The 20398-nt window shown below is 47.1% G+C and overlaps 1 protein-coding gene across 2 annotated transcripts in view; it reads right to left on the reverse strand.

Moving 5' to 3' along the window:
- Zdhhc19 (zinc finger DHHC-type palmitoyltransferase 19) overlaps window positions 1–20398 on the reverse strand; it is a 62274-nt gene that overhangs the window by 28676 nt on the left and 13200 nt on the right. Inside the window, exons 9-10 of one of the 2 annotated variants that reach the window (XM_035444633.1) lie at window positions 16352–16409; window positions 3871–4396 (exon numbers count right to left, since the gene is read on the reverse strand). The exons of the other annotated variant lie outside the window; for it this stretch is intronic. Coding sequence (XP_035300524.1) covers window positions 16356–16409 — 54 coding nt within the window. The 3' untranslated portion in view covers window positions 3871–4396; window positions 16352–16355. Of the gene's footprint in view, window positions 1–3870; window positions 4397–16351; window positions 16410–20398 lie in introns of those variants that run through there. 2 annotated transcript variants of the gene reach the window in all.

Here is a 20398-nt window from a genome sequence, read left to right on the forward strand (position 1 = left end):
CTTTTATTATACTTATTGGTTTTCATTGAAATTTTCTTTCCTTTTTTTTTTTTTTTTTTTTTTTTTTTGAGCCAGGGTTTCTCTGGCTGTCCTGGAACACACTCTGTAGATCAGGCTGGCCTCCACCTGTCTTTGCTTCCGGAGTGCTGGGATTAAAGGCATGAATTTTTTTTTTCTTTTTTCTTTTTTTTAATGAACGTGTGTGTGTGTGTGTGTGTGTGTGTGTGTGTGTGTGTGTGTGTGTGTGTTTAAAGATTTTATTAGCTGGGCGTTGGTGGCGCACGCCTTTAATCCCAGCACTTGGGAGGCAGAGGCAAGTGGATCTCTGTGTGTTCGAGATCAGCCTGGTCTACAAGAGCTAGTTCCAGGACAGCCTCCAAAGCCACAGAGAAACGAACATTCTGCTTCCATATATATCTGCACACCAGAAGAGGGCACCAGATCTCATTACAGACAGTTGTGAGCCACCATGTGGTTGCTGGGAACTGAACTCAGTACCTCTGGAAGAGCAGCAGCCAGTGCTCTTAACCTCTGAGCCATCTCTCGAGCCCGTGAATTTTATTTTCATTCCATTTTATTTTCATTGTTTGAGAGCAGTGGCTTTTGTCTCTCCCACCTTGATTTCTCTGAGAGTGGTATAATAGCATCGCTTAGGTTTGCCTTTTATCCTGACTCCATTTTGATTTTTAGCCTGCTTTGTTGAGGCCACAAGCAGGAACATAGTCTACAACACCATCCTCCTATAACAATGGATTTGATGTCTATGCCCAATCTTAAAGGAACATAGACCTTCCTACTCCTTTATTTACACACCAGCCTACACAAAGCATGCTGTGTTGTTCTTATGTGGGTGTCTTTACCTAAACAGTACCAGGTACCACATGTGTCTTGGTAACATTTTATTCACGCCCCTCACCCAACATCAAACATTTGGTTTGCCCGTTTGCTCTGGGATCTCACCACTGAACACACCATGCGCAGTTTATGCCCCCCTTGAGGACAACCTTGACCATAGCCCCTTCTCACACACCCCCTCAGAGAGAGGCCCTGCTGAGGGGCCAGGAAAGAGTCCCGGGCTGGCACACTTGCAAATCATAAGGCGTTCTCACTTTGAAGCCAGGCCACCCGCAGACCCTAGCAGTCTGGATTCAAGATCAAGGACCACCCCCCTCCCAAAACCTGAGGGACAGGAAGGGTCCAACAGAGTGCAGGGCTTTGCTGAGGCCACGGTCCCCCTTGCTGGGCAAGCTCTCCTCAGTTCTGCTGGCCAGGGGGGCCTATCAGAAATAGAAGATAAAAAGAGAACTAAAACAAACATGGCAAGTAGGACAAAGGTTCCGAATACAGAGCTGCACTAGAACAAAGGGACCACACTACAGATACAAACATATAAAGAGATTAAGTCCTTGGGGCCAAGCCTTGATCTAAAATTAGGACTCTTCAGGAACAAGGTCTGAGGCTGGAGGCAGGGACTGTCCCTAAGAGCACACTTTTCCTGCAGGATTCCTAACACCTGCTTGGGTGGCCAGAGCTCTTCTTGAACCACAGTCCCTGTTAGGGACTTCCTCAGTGGACTCTTGTAGCCTGCACTTCTAGATCAGTGGCTATGCATTTGATTCTTAAGAGCAAAACCACTTTCACTAGTTAGGGGGGAGGGAGCTGGCGCCTCATTGGTGTGCCTGCCCATTTCTGTGAATAACCTTGTGCCGACCTGATATTAAGTTACCAACGATTTTCTGCCTGGCCTGTAAGTTAATTCATTCAGGGTTCGGGAAATGGCATCACATTTAGAAACTCTTTGTGACCTTCTTCCTCGTTTCCTAAGAATTTGCAGTGTATACCATGGCCACCAAAAAATCAGAGCTGATCAAAATCCACTTACTTATTGCTAAGCAGTTTCTTATGTGCATGTGTGTGTGTGTGAGTGTGTATGTGTGTGTGTGTGTGTGTGTGTGTGTGTGTGTGTGTGTGTGGTGTGTGTGTGTTTGTGTGTGTCTGTGCATGAGGTTTGCAAGCATGTTTTAGTATGTTTGGTGTGATGTGTCAGAGACCCCTCCCACATAAAGTATCTTTGGGACTACAGAAAGAACCTTAGAAGAAAGCCCCACCCTGGGGAGTCCCATGAGAAAGGCACCCACTAATTGCAGGTGACCCAGTCTGCAGGATCTTCACAAGTTCACTGCTCATGATCACAGGGAAGGAAAGGACCCCAGCTGTAAACCCATTTGCCCGTGGTCACAGGCCAGGTTTCAACTTGGAGTGTGTGCATGCTGTTAGGGACCGCCCCAGGACCTTGTGCGAGCTAACCAAGTGCCTACGGCTAAACTACACCTCAGCGCCTCAGATTCTTTCCAAAGTGCCTTTCAAAGAACTCACTCTGGTTCCTTTGCAGGCGGGGCACCCTTCCCCTCTCCTCCTTCTGGACCCACAGATGCTGACCTGGCAGATCCTCCTCAGAGGGCGAGGCCTCGTGGAGTGCAGAAGGTTTCAGATAGCCCAGCAAAAAGCCTTAATACCCCATTGCCTGCCAGCCCAACAAGGCTGCCCAGGACAGGAAGAGCAGAAACCAGGACAGCTTTTAGAACAGTGTGGGCCATGTCAGGAGGCTGGGAAGTCACATGGAGGTAATTGAAGATCACAGATGCCAGGACACATCAGGGGCCCCTGCAAACCCCAAGGTGACCCTGGTTATGTAACCTGTGTATCCAGCAGGCAGAAATTAACCCCTATGGAGGAAGCTTCTCACAGGAAAGAGGCCACTGCCTTGCCCACCCTAGTCTCTCTTTGACCAGCACATGTTTTTAGGGGACTCCTTTGGTGCTCTCATCATTCAGTGGCAACGCTACAGGAGCCCCTAACCCAGAGGAAGGTGACACCTGTCACCTATCCTTCACTGGGCTGGGTCTAAGGATGCTCTCCTGGGTGGACAGCTCCTCAGCAGCCCAAGTGCAGTGTTACTTCAGGAAAGAGCCTGAGGAGACAGCACAGGATCCCCACAAATACCAAGTACTCTGGCCAACCCTGCTCTTCTGGAGGAGGTGGAGCTGGCGCAAGTGTCCCAAAATAGCCCTTTGGGGTGGCCTGGGAGCCCTGCCTCTGAGGTCAGATTCGGAACTGAGAATCCCTGAGAGACTCTGTTCTCATGCTCTCCATGGCATATCCGTCCCCTGGGGCAGGCCATCTGCACACCCTGGGAAGAAGGTTCAGGCTCCCAGTGTGCCAGGACAGAGGAGGGCCTGGTCCCTGAGGCAACCTCTTCTGCTCTGAGTTTGTATGTAAATTAAGAGCACTATGTCTGGCATGAGCAGCTGTAAGTGGGCAGAAGTGCAGAGGGACTCTGGGGCTTAGCTCTGCATCCACTGAGCAGAAAAGTATAAAAATCAGCGGGTCAGGAGAGAGGTGAGGTGTGTGCGCGCTGTGTGTGTGTATGTATGTGCTGTATGACAAATGCTGTGTGTGGCATACGCAGTATTTTAAAAGTATATTGTGTGATCTGTGTTGTGTGTGGTATACCTGTGTTTTATTATTACCAGTGAAACCAAGACAACCTTTTTTGGCTTTTAACCTCAATAAAAGAACTTAGAGCTGGACACGGTGGTGCACACTTTTAATTGCAGCACTAGAGGCAGAGGCAGGCAGATCTCTGAGTTTGAGAGCAGCCATGGCTACATAGTGAGACCATACCTAGAAATAGGTAAATAATTGATATATATATATATATATTGGTTTTTCGAGACAGGGTTTCTCCGTGTAGCTTTGGAGCCTATCCTGGCACTCGCACTGGAGACCAGGCTGGCCTCAAACTCACAGAGATCCGCCTGCCTCTGCCTCCCGAGTACTGGGATTAAAGGTCAGCAAACTGACACGCCCAAAGAAGACAGAGACATCCCAGAGCATCAGGTAACAGACACCACGGTTTTAGAAAAAAAAAAAAAATAAGAGAGAGAGAGATAGAATAAAAGAAAAAGTTACACTTTTCTTAGTATTTTTAAAAAGTGGGCAGACTTTGTAAAATTTACTTTCATTTAATGTGTATGAGTGTTATGTATGTGCATCAGTTGAACAAGGTGCCTAAGGAGGTCAGCAGAGGACATCAGATCCTCTTGAGTACAGATAGTCGTGAGCTTCCATGTGGATGCTGAGAAGGTCCTGTGGAAGAGCAGTCAGTGCTCTTAACCACTGAGCCATTTCTCCAGCCCCAGAAGTAGGCAGACTAACAGAGCTCTGTGGCAGAGGCTCCCTAAGCAACTGTATTGAGGGTGGGGCTTCTAGGAAGGAAAGTACATTACCTCATGAAGGGGATAGTTACTCCGCCCATCTTGGCTTGGCCTCTGTGAATTGGCTTCCCTGAGTGATGGTCTTTTAGCTAAGTGATTGACGGGCCCAACTGGATTAACTGTGAAGGAAAGAGACAATTGTATGGAATGTTCTAATATTCCAAGCAGAGATCAGAATGTCGTATCTGCACCAAGACCAGAGGTGTTCTTTAAGTGTGTGATGGGTGGTTGGGTGGGGTGTTCTCCCTTCCTCCCTCTCCTCTCTCTCTCTCTCTGTCTGTCTGTCTCTGGGGGGGGGCATCTTTGTGATGTTTGTTGATGTGGGGGATGTTCAATGAGTTAGGTTATCGTGCATGAATAGAAGGTGGTTTTTCTTGGAGGGAATTAAGCAAAGGAAATGGGAAGTTGAGGTTAGAATGGAGGAAACTGAAAAAAAGGCAATCTGTGGGTGGAGTGAACTACAGGGACATAAAAGGTCTAAGTGGGGACTGGAGAGAAGGTAAGCCTCCTCAGGGTAAGCCTCTTTTTACTCCTGTGGAGAAAAAGCAGAAGGAAGTGCTGGTCCCTGGTAAAGAGGAAGGTTGTGAGCAACAGAAAACCTGACTGCAGGTGTTAAAGCCAACAGTAGTTTCTCAGGCTAAGAAAGGCTGGTGGAGGGCGGGGCTGAAAGGGCAGGGTTGGTACTCAGCCGAAACCTGGCATTCCTAGATTCTCCAGCTTTCCCAGTGGAACTGTGGCTTTTGCCATTCCCTAAAGCAGAAACCTGTCAAAAATATTAGGATAATGCAGCCACAAGTGCTCTTTTCATGTCAGTCCTGCTGGTTAGGATGGTCACTCGGCACCTTCAATAGCCAGATGGGCTGGTGACATAGGGTTGCCATAATTCCCAGCATGGCCTGGGTGATCCACTCTGTCATCCCCAACAAAACCAGAGTTCTGGTTTTTGTTTTAATATTAAAATCTATGTATGAGTGTTTGTCTGTGTGCATATACATACACCATCAGTGTGCAATTTCCAAAAAGGCCAGAAGAAAGTGTTGGATCCCCTGGACCTGGAGTTACAGATTTTTTTTCTCTTATTTTTGGTTTTTTGAGATAGGGTTTTTCTGTGGCTTTGGAGGCTGTCCTGGAACTAGCTCTTGTAGGCCAGGCTGGTCTCAAACTCACAGAGATCCACCTGCCTCTGCCTCCTGAGTGCTGGGATTAAAGGCATGCGCCACCAACACCCAGCGAATTACAGATCTTGTGAACAGCCAGCATGTAGGTGATGGGAACCAAACCCAGGTCCTCTGCACGAGCTGCAAGTGCCATCTCTCCAGCTCCAGAGTTCTGTTCTTAAGGAATTCAGGGAAGAGAGTACTGGAAAGGCTATGGAGCCCTGAAGGGAACCCCTGGGTGTGAACATTGCTGATGATGGCCAAGTTCAAAGACAACACCCCAAAGTTGAAAGAGCCAATAGAAGTCTAGGAAGCCTCACTTGAACGATGGCTGTCCATTGGGGAATGCCATCCTTTGGCCATTGTTAGACAACAAGCAAGACAGGACTCTTTGGGGATAAAGTTTATGTCAATGCATTATCAAAATCCTTTCTGTTATTTTCAGCTAAGACTTGATACAAGCTGAGCATGGCCTGAGGCTTCATGATCCGTCACTGTAATCTTTTAGACTCATGCCATTAACCTCCTGCTGAACATGTCCCCACAGTGTCCCCAGTCTTTCTATTTTATTTATTTAGCTTTATTTTATGTGAATTGGTCTAAAGGTGTAAGATTCCCTGGAACTGGAATTACACACAGGTGTGAGCTGGGTGCTGGCAATTGAACCCCTGTCCTCTGGGAGGGCAGTCAGTGCTCTTAACTGCTGAGCCATCTCTCCAGCCCAGACATGGCACATTTTTAAAAAATATTCTCCAGTCATGAAAATAAGCTTGCAGACCTACTTGCTATTCAGATAATTCTAAATGCTCATAACATGCAGAGATAATTATTCTGACACTCTCCCCCAGTAAATGCTCCTAGGAGTTGCTTTGATCATGGTGTTTTGTTATAACAGCAGAAAAGTAGCTAAGAGGCTGTGAATAGCAAAGGTATGCAAGTAGATAAGACAGGGAAAAATGGAGAGAAGTGTGGAGTGGCACAAATTAGCAGATTTAGTTGCTACAACAGAACACCTCAGGATGTCTAGGAAAGCCTAAAAAGGCAAGCATATAATGTATCTCTTTAACTGTAAAAAAAACTCATAGACAAAAAAACACATTGCTCAGAGACAAGTACACTGTGTCTTCCTACACACTGAATATAAATGTGTGTCTATCTACCAGTCTGTTTATCTATAATTTATGTTAGTACAATCACATTCAGGAGAAAGAAGCAGGTGGATCTTTATGAGTTTGAGGCCACCCTAGTGGCCTCATCTAGTCTGTTCAGCCAGAATTACATGGTGAAACCCTGGCTCCAAAAGCAACAACAACAGAAGACACAATTACACATACCACCTTTGCATTGTTATAAGTACTCCTGAAATCCTACAAAGAGATTTTGTTGGTTTTTTGTTTTTGTTTTTTGAGACAAGGTTTCTCTGTGTAGCCCTGGCTGTCCTGGAACTCTGTAGAAAAGGGTGGCCTTGAACTCAGACATCCACCTGCCTCTGTCTCCTGAATGCTTAAAGGCATGAACCACTACTACCAGGCAATGTGGGGTTTTTGTTTGTTTTCTTCAAGAAAGGGTTTTTCTGTGCAACGGTCCTGGTTATCCTAGAACTCACTTGTTGATGAGGCTGGCCTCAAACTCACATAGTTGCCCCACCCTGTCTCTGCCTCCCAAGTCCTGGGATTAAAGGAGTGCACTACTAGTGCTTGCCTTTTTCCTTCCTTCCTTCCTTCCTTCCTTCCTTCCTTCCTTCCTACCTTCCTTCCCTCCCTCCCCTCCTCCCTCCCTCCCTCCTCCCTCCCTCCCTTCTTTCTTTCTTTCTTTCTTTCTTTCTTTCTTTCTTTCTTTCTTTCTTTAAATACAGTGTCTCCTTACATAGTCCAGGCTGGTTGCAAATCCCCCTGATCTTTTTTGCTTCAGTCTTAAAAGTGTGGGACAACAGATGTGTGTTCAACTCCTGGCTAATATGATTTTAATGACTTCATGATAGCTGATTATATGAATGCGATAGTAAGCTAGTCTTCAATTTATGAACATTATTTAGGTTTGAGTTTTTTATTTTTTTTAACAATATACACATCTTTATGTGATTTCCTTATCCTGAGACTGGCTTTCAGATTCTCTGGAGTGGTACCTCTGCATGCCACCCCAATGTCCCAGGTCTGTCTTCAGAGCCACATCTCACCCAGCTTTCTGTCTATTTTTGATTCCTACAGTTCCTGGCAAGCTAACTCCAGTTTAAGCAAAGTAAAACAGGAACCCATGTCTTCAGTGGTTAGTTTTGCAGGCTCAAAGGAAATCTTGCTAAACGGTCGAGAATCTATTACTGGAAGAGACTTGCAGGCTGTCTCCCTCAACCCTTGCACTTCAAGAAGCCAGACAATGACGTGTCCGATCACAAAACAGTGCGGTATTCCTTTATCTTGATGGACAGGAGGTGCAGAAGTTGAACTTGGTCCATCACCCCAGGACTGATGAGCTGAGGTCACAAGTTCTCTAGTTCGCTGTACCAAATCCCAGGTTCCAGAACAACTGTGGTGTCGGGTGGGGACATGTGTGGACACAGTCTCAGTGACAACTGTCCCACTGGTCCTCACACTCGGGGAGCCAGTAACATTCTCTCTAGAGCAATGGCTCTGGCTGCTTTCCCAGGGTCAACTCAGGAACCCAGGACTCAGCCCTGCAGTTTGTGCACTCTGGAGGTCTGCACTTGGCCAGAGGGCAGGTGAGAGTCAGCCTTGGTATATAAACGACATGGAGTGAGAAGGGAGACAGAGAAGACAGTGTGCCTTCACTAAGCACCTACTATGTGTAACCTGATGGCCAGCAGCACAGGACACAGATAATAACCTCAGGAAAGATGCAGCAGCCATGTAGGAAGGAACTGTGTGATGGGGTTGGGGACACAGGTGCCACTCCAAAAATGATCCACACTAGCTGTATGAACCTGGGTAAGCCATTAACCTCTCAGAAGTCAACAGTTTTCACAGGAAGACGCCCTCGTCTCCCTCCGGATTTTCTTCCTTCCTACCTTCCCGAACTCCAACATGCTGTGCACAGTAGCTTCAATCTTTTTGTTTCTTGTTTTGAGAGTAAGCACTTATTATAAATTGCCTCTAAAAGAAAAATAACAACAGAGGCAGAGGCAGAGGCAGAGGCAGAGGCAGAGGCAGAGGCAGGGCTTATCTCTGGGAGTTCCAGGCCAGCCTGGTCTACAGAGAGAGTTCCAGGATGACCAGAGCTATGCAGAGAAACCCTGTCTTGAAAAACAAACAACAAATAAAATAAGCAAACAAAAAACCACAGCTGAGAATAGAGCATGTGCCTGTAATCCCAGCATTCAGAGAAGGTCATTTTGGTAATACAGGGAGTTGGAGACCAGCCTGTGTATGTGGGACCCCATCTTAAAAGAAATAAAATATGCACGGGACTGGGCAGGTGGCTCAGTTGGTTCCTTGCCTGCTGCACAAGCCTGAGGACCTGAACTCTGATTCCCAGCCTCCACATCAAAACCGTGTCCAGTGGATCTGGAACCCCAGTGCTTGGGGGGCAGGCAAGGGAGACAGCAGATTTCTGGGGATCACTGGCTGACTAGCCTGGCCAGAGGGAGGGTTCCAGGTTCAGTTAGAGACCCTGTTTCAAAACAAAAAAAAGTGTAGAGCTGCCAAGGACGACAAACACCTGACAGAGACCTCTGGTCCCCACATGCACACACATGCATGGGTATCATAGCTGTGTATATCCACATGAACACACAACATATACACACCCACACACAAAAATAACACACGTATCATAAAGAGTACTAAAAGAAACCCATTGCCTGTCCGAAAAAACAGAAGAATAGGGCTGGAGTGCAGCACAGTGGTGGAGTGTGTGCTTAGCCCTGTGGTTGTATCCCAAGCTAAAAGCAAGAAGAAAAATGATAAAGTCTTCTCGGGGCATGTTACGCTCCAGTCACACGCCACACCTCAGCCAAACTTAGCCTTTATCACTGCCCTCCACTTCAGTGAACTCCTATCTACGGATCTCTGAACATTTTATTAGTGTTGCCATAACACATGAATGCCGCTGTCTTGTTATTGTTGTTGTTGTGGGTGGAACTGTGTCCCTCCAAAGAGGTGTTTTGAGAGTCCTAACCCAGTACTTCAGAAGGTGACCTTACTTGGAGATAGGGTCTTTGCAGAGGGACACAAGTTGAAACAAGGTCATTAGCATGGGCCCTAATCCAATATGGAGTTCTTACCAAAGCGGGAAATGCAGACTGGGAAAAGCTTGTGAAGCCTTGGGTGGGACTGCCAGAAGTCACACCCTCCCCAGAGGCCTTCTCAGGTGGCCCAGCTGGCTCTGTGAACCTGGGCTTGGCTCTCAGCCTCCAGAACTTCTGGGTGAGAGTCAATGGGTAATGCAGTTATAATGCATTGTCACGCCTCATTCAATGCCGCTCTGCCCTTGTCACTGACTTGTAAGTGAAGCTGGGATGATCCGTTTTCTGTGCCAGATCTCATTGTGATACACCACAACTTATCCATTTGACCTTGAAAAGTTACATGGCTTGATTACAGATTTTTTAAAGTTATTCATATCTGTGTACTCCAGGCTCATCTGCTGCCTCTGCCAGGGTTGCTTATAGTTCTTTGTTTTCATGGGGAAATGTGTTGTCTGGATTCTTGCCCCTGTGTACTGCAGAAGCTCAAGTGCCTTTGGGGTCAAGTGAGCAAACACAAGTCTTAGTCGGTGAGGAGCAGCTAGAGCAATAACAACCTGGCAGGACAACTTTATGGCTCTCGAAAGGGATTGGAGCTGACAGCTGTGACAGACAGAGAGTGTCCTCTCTGCCCCACATTCTCCTGAATACTGGATTACACTTTCCTTTTATTTTTGCCGATCTGAGGAGTGGCATCTATGTGAACTTTCTAAAGAGATGGAGCATCCCTTACATGTTTCCTGAACACCTGTTTTGTTTGCACAAGACCCCGCTTACGTCTTCCTGGCCTTTTTCTTTTCTTTTCCTTTTTGAGACAGGTTTTCTCTGTGTAGCTTTGGAGCCTCTCCTGGCATTCAGTGTGTAGGCCAGGCTGGCCTTGAACTCACAGAGATCCGCCTGCCTCTGACTCCCAAGTGCTGGGAGGTCACCACCGCCAGGCCTCCTTGCCTTTTGCTTATTTCTAGCATTCTTTATAAGTTCTGAACTACAATCCCTGCACTGGTTTTAGGCTTTGCACATGTGTCCCAATTGTCCTTATACATGTCTTCTTGTTATACTTATGATGTCTTATTATGAACACAAGCTTCTCTTTGTGTTCCACTTAAACAAATTTTTGTTCTCCTCTTTTTCCTCCTCGTCTTCCAAAGTTAAAGGTTCATTGCAAAATTGAGTGGAAGGTACAGAGGGCCTGAGATACATTCTGGAGAAATCTTTCATGTTCCCTGAAGCACTCTCTGGCCAGGAGACAGAGCATAGGCAAGCAAGCCTTGGCTGCATGCCTAGTCTCCTGGTCTGGAATCCTGGCCATAAGAGAGAGGCCCAGGGGAGGCCAAGCAGGCCAAAGGGAAGCTGCAGAGCTGCTCAGGGTTTTGATTGTAAAGGTGGTTTGATGTACAGGTATGTACATGGAATGCCAAAATTCATTTTAAAACTCAAATTGGACCATCTTTTTTTTTTAAATTGGGGGCGCATTTTATTTTATATATATATATTTGAATTACAAACAAGATTGAATTACATGAAGATCCCAGTTCTCTTCTCCCTCCCTTCCTTCTCTACCACCCCCCCAACTAAAATCCTACCTGTCATATTGGACCATCTTTTTTAAATGTATTTTTTCATTATTATATGTGTGAGCACACCCGTGTGTGCAGGGTATATGCATGTGTGTACATGTGCATGGTGGATAAAGTCAGGGTGCCTTCTTCAACCTCTTCTCCATCTTTTGTTTTTCTTTTTTTAAAAAAAAAAATAGGTATGAAGCCTGGCGTTGGTGGTGCACACCTTTAATCCCAGCACTCGGGAGGCAGAGGCAGTCAGATCTCTGTGAGTTCGAGGCCAGCCTGGTCTCCAGAACGAGTGCCAGGATAGGCTTCAAAGCTACACAGAGAAACCCTGTCTCAAAAAACAAAAACAAAAACAAAAAAAAACCAAACAAACAAAAAAAAAGGTGTGTGTGTGTGTGTGGTGTGTGTGTGTGTGTGTGTGTGTGTGTGTGTGTGTGTGTATGGCATACACCGTGGGAAGGGAGTGGCACCCCTATGATCACCTATGGAGGTCAGAGGACAATTTCTGCAGAGTTAATTCTCTCTTTACACCCTTATGTGGGTTCTGAGAGTTGAGCTCAAGTTGCCATGTTTGCTCTTTTCTTGTTTGTTTGTTTGTTTGTTTTCAAGACAGAGTTTCTCTCTGTAGCCCTGGCTGTCCTGGAACTCACTCTGTAGACCAGACTGGCCTTGAACTCAGAGATCCACCTGCCTCTGCTTCCCAAATGCTGGGATTAAAGGGGTGCACCACTATGACCCACTAAGTTGCCAGGTTTTCAAGGAAACACCTTTACCTGCAAGCCATCTCGCTGGCCCTCCAACTTATTATTTAAGGTATCATCTCTCACTGAACCTGAGCTCACCATTTTGGCTTGAATAGCTGGCTAGGGAGTCCCCAACCCACCTTTGCCCTCCAGCACAGGGGTCACAGGTGTGTGCCACCACACCCTTAGGCTCACACAGAAGGGACTGTGCCTACTGAGCCCAGTCCCATGCATACTTCCAATGTGTATAGTATAAGCACTTAGAAAGCTTAGTAAAGGCCAGGCGTTGGTGGCACATGCCTTTAATCCCAGCCTTCGGGAGGCAGAGGCAGGCAGATCTCTGTGAGTTCCAGACCAGCCTGGTCTACAAGATCTAGTTCCAGGACAGCCTCCAAAGCTATACAGAAACCCTGTCTCGAAACTGTACCCCCCCAAAAAAAGTTCAGTAAAGCAGTTAAAAAATTGCAAAAGCAGATGACAATTTTCAGCAACTGTGCATGTTTACTAGAAACAAGAAAGACAGCCTAGAGTAGTGGCACATGCTTGCAATCCCAGGACTTAGCACGGAGGCAGGAGGATCATGACCTTGACGCCAGCCTAGACAACATAGGAAGATCCTGTCTCAATAAAGCTAATCAGAGGGAGAAGGGCAAAGGGGAGGGGGAGAAGGGGGTGGCTTCTAAAATATTCACAGGGGTCGATTCTGATTGCAGGATTATGAAGTATTTTAATTTTCTTCTTTGGTTTTTGACACTCTGAAATTTTTCCAAAGCATAGTTGGGCAATGCAGTCTATGTCTGTAGCCCCAGCTACTCCGGAAGCTGAGGCAGGAGGATCACTTGAACATGGGAGTTTGAGGCCAGTCTGGGCAATACCAGAAGACCTTAGCTTTAAAAAAAAAAAAAAAAAAAAAAAAAATTCTAAAACATGTTCAACTTTTGTAATAAGAAATATAAAAGCAGGCCAGGAAGTGATGTCACATGCCTTTGATCCCCACACTCAGGAGACAGAGGCAGGTGGATCTCTATGAGTTCCAGGCCAGCCTGGAACAGAGCAAGTTTCAGGATAGCCAGGGCTCCATGGAAAACCCCTGTAAAAAAAAAAAAAAAAAAAAAAAAAAAAAAAAAAAAAAAAAAAGGAAATATAAAAGCATTAATTCCAAAACAAAAGCAATTTTGTATTCGGAGATTTTATGGTCAGCAACAGTAGCCATTAAAGGGCTGCTCCACATGGCAGAGTTACAGTAGTTGGAAGCAGTTCGGGGCTTGGTAGGTCCTAGAGCAAGCTCCTGCCACTTGCTTGCTACTTAGACTTGAGCTAGTCAAACAGCTACTTGGGCCTCAGTTTCCACAAATATAATTAATTCCGGGATAAGGTGTTGAGTGATAATGAGAGGCTCCAGGAGCCTCTTAGGGGCCCCACAACACAGCAAAGGCGGGGGAATTACATACAGCTGTGCCACATGCCCTAGCTTCAAGGCATGTGTGGTACATGCCTTTGATCACAGCACTTGAATGAATCTCTGTGAGTTTGAGGCCAGCCTGGTCTACACAGAGAAACCCTGTCTCAAGAAACTGAAAAAGAAAAAAAAAAAGGCAGGGAGTGGTGGGGAGATTTAAGAAGAGCGTTGCTTAGTTTGTTTTAAGGTAAAGAAAACAGGCTGATCTCTGAAATACGGTTCCTGGAACTGGATGTTTTTGAGACTTCTCTTAATAGGTATTAAACATCGCTTCTCACCCCCAGCTAACCACAAGCAGCCTCGGTGCCCTGCCATGCTCCCCCCCCCAAGCCTGCAACACCCTCAACATCCTTGGTGAATTACCCTGGCCACTTCTCCTGTGGCTGCTCGGCTGGGCCAGAGAGCAGGCCTCGATGTTTCCTTCTCTCTCCATACTCTACCAGCCTTCCTCTTGCCCCCACGGCCAAGCCCCTCATCTTGTTCTGGATGACCCTAAGTGCCTTCCTCTGGGTTCCCCCAGCTCTTCACCCTCTCTTCCCTGAGCCTCTCCCCATCTGCCTAGCGGGGCTGATTTCCCTGCCCTACCTGGCTCAGTGGGACTGTTGGGGTGTGGTGAGACCTTCATGCTTTCCCTACACCCCTCTGCTTGCAAACATAATCCACTCTGAGCATAGTTTCTTCACTACCTGTGTGTTAGCTCTCTCTTGGGGGAGGGTAAGACAGGTTCTCACATAACCTAGGCTGGCCTCCAACTTCCTATGTAGCTTAGGCTGGTCTTGAACTCCTGACCCTGCGATCTGCTTCTTCCGAGCTCTGGGAATACAGGCCTATGTAGCCACCATGGAGTGAGTTCTCTTTGAACCAATGTTTACCTCCTAAACCCAGCCTGGAAGTCACTACTAAACTTTATGGGTGACAGTAGAGCAAAGGCAGAGGAATGGGCAAGTACTCCAAAGACGAGAAAGACACCCCCAAGGGATTCAACAGAGGCCCCTGGAAAGCAGGAATGTAGGAGGCTGGCTGCCCCAGCAGGAAAGGGTGCTAGGCTGCCACTATTCATGGCGCTGGAGGCTGTGTGTGATGCTCTCCTCATGTTCATGGCTTTTCTTTGACTCAGATTCTTACCTGTGGGCAGACTGGGTGTCAGCGTTGCCTTAGAGACCGGTACTGGTAGGTGGGAGTGGGTTTAGTTCTTCTGACATATTCTAGAGCTGGCATCGCCTGCAGGTCTTTGCCTGTCTTTCTGCTTCTTTCTGGTTCTCTGTTTCACCATGCCCCTGCCCCGTTCCCAGCCTGCTACCTGTCCTAGCATAGGCTCGGGTCAGCCAGTCAGAGCTTAGCCAGCAAGTTGGAGGACATCCTTATTCTCTGCACAGCTCAGAGAGCATGGCTGAACTGCTGGGCCAGGGTCTGGTTTCTCCAGACCCATCATCCCTACCAGGTCACGGCCAGCGGTGAAAACAGTCCTCATCTCACCTCTCTGGGTCCCTTTCCTGTTCTGTGAAACATAACACCTGCCCTAAGGGGCTGTTGTGAGCAACAGGAGGGAACAGTCTCCCAAACATAGTCACTCAAGTTTCTGTGGCAGCTCTTACACCAGGACACCATGTACAACACTTAGTGCCTGCTGACAAGTCAACTTTAAATCATCTCATTTACAGGATATATTACTTTGTTGAAGAGCATAGTCCAAGGGAGGCGAGGAGAGTACGCGCACGCCTTTAATCCTACACTCTGGAGGCAGAGGCAGGATGATCTCTGTGAATTTGAGGCCAGCCTGGTCTACAGAGTGAGTTCCAAGACAGCCAGACAAAGCCACACAGAGAAATTCTATCTTGTGTGGTGCTTGAGGGGGAGGGGGCACAACCTCTCTTGACACTTTAAAACAATTCATCAAAAACAAACTTGTGTCCTGGGCTTGGGGGGGATGGCTCAGTGGGTAAAGTGCTTGCCACACCGGCATGAGGACCCAAGTTTGGATCCCCAGAAGTCACAAAGAAGCTGGGCACAGTGGCACGGTAGATTATAACCCTACACTGGGGGAGGGCAGAGACAGGCTCCAGCTGGCCTGCTGGCCAGCCAGTCCAGCCTAAACAGCAAGCTCTGGGGTCAGTGAGTGACTGTCTCAAAAAATAAGTAAATGGATAAAGTGGACACCATAGAAGGAAAACATCACCTCTGGCCTTTTATGTGCCTGTCAATACATACAAGCACACACACATACACAGATGAGCGCACACACACAGGAGCACACACGCACATATACACATGAGCACATGCGCTCTCTCTCACTTTCTGTCTCTCTCTCTCTCTCTCTCTCTCTCTCTCTCTCTCTCTCTCTCTCTCACACACACACACACACACACACACACACACACACAGAGCACACACACACACAGGAGCACACACACACAGGAGCACACACACACACACACACACACACACAGGAGCACACAGACTCTCTCTCTCTCTCTCTCTCTCTCTCTCTCTCTCTCTCTCTAAAAAGAAAGTCTCCAAATGCTTTACCTCCAGGTCAGGTCAAGCTTCTTTTGAACTATCAACATTCATTTTTAACATCCACTCAAATAAACACTCAACAACTAAAATATGAGGTCCCCAGGGGAAGAACCCGCTAGGTTGTCACGTGTTCTTTGAAAGACTCTTTGATAACACTTGACCTCCTGCTGAAGCTGTAGGCCTTGGAGACACCTCTGTCCTGGAGATGTTACAAGCCACCCTGGAGATCCAGGATCAGGGCAACCCTGCCCCTAGACACAGACAGACAGACAGGACAAAGGTCTAATGTGAAATGAGACTTATCCTAGGGGGTTAGAATGTCACTTCTTAGTGCCATTTCTTGGTGGTACATGTCCCCTGCCAGCCTATTCCCGAGACCTAAGTGAAGGGAAAGCTAAATCGAGGTAAGAAAGTGAGAGTAGAGCTGCTTACCTGCTCAGGTCCCTAGAGCAGTGTGCAGGAGCGGCGGTGTGCACGGGAAGGCCTGGCTCTGGCAGAAGACAGTCGGAGAGATTCAGGACTGGAGTTTGATCTCTTTAGAACCAGATTAATTAAGTGATGCAGTGACAATCCTCTCACTGTGCTCCTGCACTGTAGAGAGCACAGGGCACACTTGACTCCCCACAGTTGCCCAGGATGAAGGCAGGCTAGGATGTAGCTGTGTGGGGTATTTACTGGTGTCTATTACACAACGGCACATCCTCCATGGCAGATGAAGTCAAGAGAGCCAGGTATGGTGGCCCACACTTTGTGGGAGCTGAGACAGGAGGATTTCTGTGAGTTCAGACCATCCTGGGCAACTAGTGAGCTCCAGGCCATCTACAACAGTGGCTGTCAACCTTCCCAATGCTGAGACCTTTTAATACAGTTCCTAATGTTGTGCCGACCCCAGCCACAAAATATTTCATTGCTACTTCAGAACTATAATTTTGCTACTGTTATGAATCAATGTAAATATCTGATTTTCAAGATATCTGATGTGGGACCCCTGTGAAAGGGTCATTTGACTCCCAAAGGGGTCTCAGCCCACAGGTTGAGAATCACTGTTCTAGAAAAAAAAAAATTAAGATGGCTACCCAACATAATTTGAACATTCTAAAGATGGAGACAGGGCACAACTTTCAATTTCCATGTTTTCCAAGACCCTGTCAGAACACATTTTCCCAGGGAAATCTGATGCATTTAGATGCGTGGGTGACCACACAAACAACTATAGGATTCTTTCATTTGTTGTCCTAGTCTTTTTCTCTCTCTTTCATTCTTTCTCAATTCCCTTCCTTCTTCCTCTTTCTCTCTGTACCAGGGGTGGACTCCAGAGCCTCATCTGTGCCAGGCAAGCCCTCTACAAGCAAGCTTTACTCCCAGCCATGGGGCTCTTAGTATTAGAACATAAGACTGCCATGAGAAAAGAAGGTAACAGCATTGATAAGAAATTTCTTTCTGCCAGGCGGTGGTGGCGCACACCTTTAGTTCCAGCACTTGGGAGGCAGAGGCAGGTGGATCTCTGAGTCTGAGGCCAGCCTGGTCTACAGAGCAAGTTCCAGGCCAGCTGTGATTGTACAGAGAAACCCTGTCTTGAAAACCAACAATTGTTTATCTTGACTGTGTGCCTGACAAGCTAAAGTCAGATGGAAGAATGAGCATAATTTCTTCTACTTTATGATTAAAAATAAAATAAAATAAAGGGGGCAGAAATGAGGTGCAGGCTGAGGGAAAGGGGTGAATTCGGTTGACCAAGTAGGAACATTGTGAAAGGAAACAGCAGCTGGTGGCTGGGGGTGGCTTAGCAAGGGGGGACAGGGGCACCAGTGTGGTTTATGCCCTATCCTGTTGAAGAAGTCACTTCTCCTAAGAACCTGAGTTACAGCCACCATTGAAAGATCACAGAACGTTCTGGATCTGTGGGCTTCTGAGGGGGTGTGGTGGGGGTAGGGGCAGAGAGGACTGAGGCCTGAGAACAAAGAGGCCTGAGAATCAGCTGTGACTGAATTTTCCTCAGGGGAGGAGCAGGCTTCCCATTGACTCAATCAGAAATGGGTTTAAACTCCTGGTACCACTAAGCTAAGGTGGTGTGGACAGCGATGGGGATGAGACCCAACTGTGATTGACAGCTGACAATCACCATCAGCACTAGGGAGAACCCATCCCACCCTGAGCCAGTATCCCACTGAGGACTAAGCCTCCCTTGACACCTCCTCCCTGTGATACAGAGCACATTGTCACCCACCCAGGGAGTTGTGGAGACCTGGTATAAGAAGAGACCTGTGACACACATGCCACCTGTCCTGTTTGGTCCCCTCCTTTCCCTATGACACTCTGGGGCTAGGGTGGCTGTCCAGACAATCACTGCCCAAAGCTTCTTTGTTTCTGGGGCTGCAGCTGATGGTGTAGGCGGCTTTTTCATGATTCATACTCAGGCAGAGGAAAGAGGTGGAATTCTAATTTGAGATCAGAGCCCACAGATGGGTGGGGGGTTTGGGGGCTGCTTCCTCCCAGGTTAGGAAAGAGAGAGAGGCCCAGGCTGGGGTGAAGGCTTGGCTAGCTGGGCCTACACAGGGGTGGCCAGTACCAACTGTGCAAATAAAACTGCCCATAAGCACCTGGTCCTGATTATTCTCAAGTAATGTCTGAGTGGGAGAGTGCCTGGTTCCCTGTATGAAGTGGAAGATTTTCACAGTCACCCAGCAAGAGAGAGGGAGAGCTGGCCTGGAAATTGAGCCTCCTGACACCCCACCCACGGCTAGAATCCCCCTACTTAGAAAACTCCCTCTCAAAAACCACGTTTGATTAATTTGCCTCCGGTCTTTTAAAAATAATACACTTGAAATTATTTTTACTTAGTTTTGTTTTTCGTGTGTGTGTGTGTGTGTGTGTGTGTGTGTGTGCGTGTGCGTGTGCGCGTGCGCGCGCGCGCGCGTGTACCTGGTGCCTGGTGCTTGTAGAGTTCAGAATTGGGCATCTGAGCTCTTGGAACTGGAGTTACAGATGGCTGTGAGCCACTATGTGGGTGCTGGGAACCAAACGCAGGTCCTCTGCAAGAGCAGCCAGTGTTCTCAACCAATGACCCAGCTCTGTGGCCTCTACACATGTAACTTCAAAAGAACATTTAATTGCACTATAAATAAATGCATCCTCTTTAAAAGTTCTCTTCACATTGTTGTTGCCTCCTGGACACACTGTGCTTACTCGATATTTGATGCTGAATGGGTGAGAACTCTTCCTCCCACCCCAGTTCAGGATCCAGTGGTTTTTTTTTTTTTTTTTTTTTTTCTTGTTTGTTGTTTGGGTTTTTTTCAAGACAGAAGACAGGCTTTCTCTGTGTAGCTTTGGAGCCTGTCCCGGCACTCGCTCTGGAGACCAGGCTGGCCTCGAACTCACAGAGATCCGCCTGCCTCTGCCTCCTGAGTGCTGGGATTAAAGGCGTGCGCCACCAACTCCCCCGGCACTCCAGTGTTTTTTTAACAGGTCTTCTTGAGCTGACAAGCTTCTCTTGTTACTGTTTGATGTGTGTGTGGTATGTGTGTGTGTGATATGTGTGTATGTGTTAATGTGTGTGTGGTGTGTGTGTTAATGTGTGATATATATATGTTAATATGTGTCTTAATGTGTTTATGGTATTGTGTGTTATGTGTGTGTGGTATGTGTGTGTTAATATATGTGTGGTCTGTGTATATGTTAATGTGTGTCTTAATGTGTTTATGGCATGTGTGTTGTGTGTGTTAATGAGTGTGTGATATGTGTATTTGTGTTAATATGTGCATGTTATGTGTGTGTTAATGTATATGTGGTCTGTGTATGTGTTAATGTGTGTGTGTGTCTTAATGTGTTTATGGTATGTGTATGTGTGTTAATTTATGTGTGGTATATGTGTGTTAATGACTGTGTGATATGTGTATTTGTGTTAATATTTGCATGTTATGTGTGTGTTAAGTGTGTGTGGTGTGTGTTAATGTATGGTATGTATGTGTATTTTAATGTGTGGTATATGTATGTGCCAGTGTGCATGACACAGAGTACATGTGGAGGTCACAGAACAACTTTGAGGAGTTGGCTCTCTTTTCACCTTGTTGAAACAGGATCTCTCTTGTTTCTGTCACTTTGCTGCCTATTCCATGTAGCTGGCCTGACAGCTTCCGGGTCATTCTCACAGCAGGAGTGCTGGAATTACTGCCTGTTGTTGTCTTTTCCCCAGTGTGGGCTCCAGGAATGGAACTCAGGTTTACACAGCAAGCATCTTCACTGCCCACTGAGCCATCTCCCCTTCTCAGCAATAAAGTCTTGAATGGTTTCCCCCTCCAAAGGCCTCTTCTACCAGGACTCCCTTTCCTGGTCAGATCCTAATCCCTGCATCGACGTGTGTGTTGTTCCTACAACTGTACCCCTCCACCCCCCACCCCACCCCCAGCAAGGGACTTGAGTCAGGAAAGGCAAATGAAGCTTCGAAGGATTCCTGATTCCCTTCTTGGCTAAGGCCAGCTT

Source organism: Cricetulus griseus, chromosome 4 (assembly GCF_003668045.3).
Source record: "Cricetulus griseus strain 17A/GY chromosome 4, alternate assembly CriGri-PICRH-1.0, whole genome shotgun sequence".
Lineage (NCBI taxonomy): Eukaryota > Metazoa > Chordata > Mammalia > Rodentia > Cricetidae > Cricetulus > Cricetulus griseus.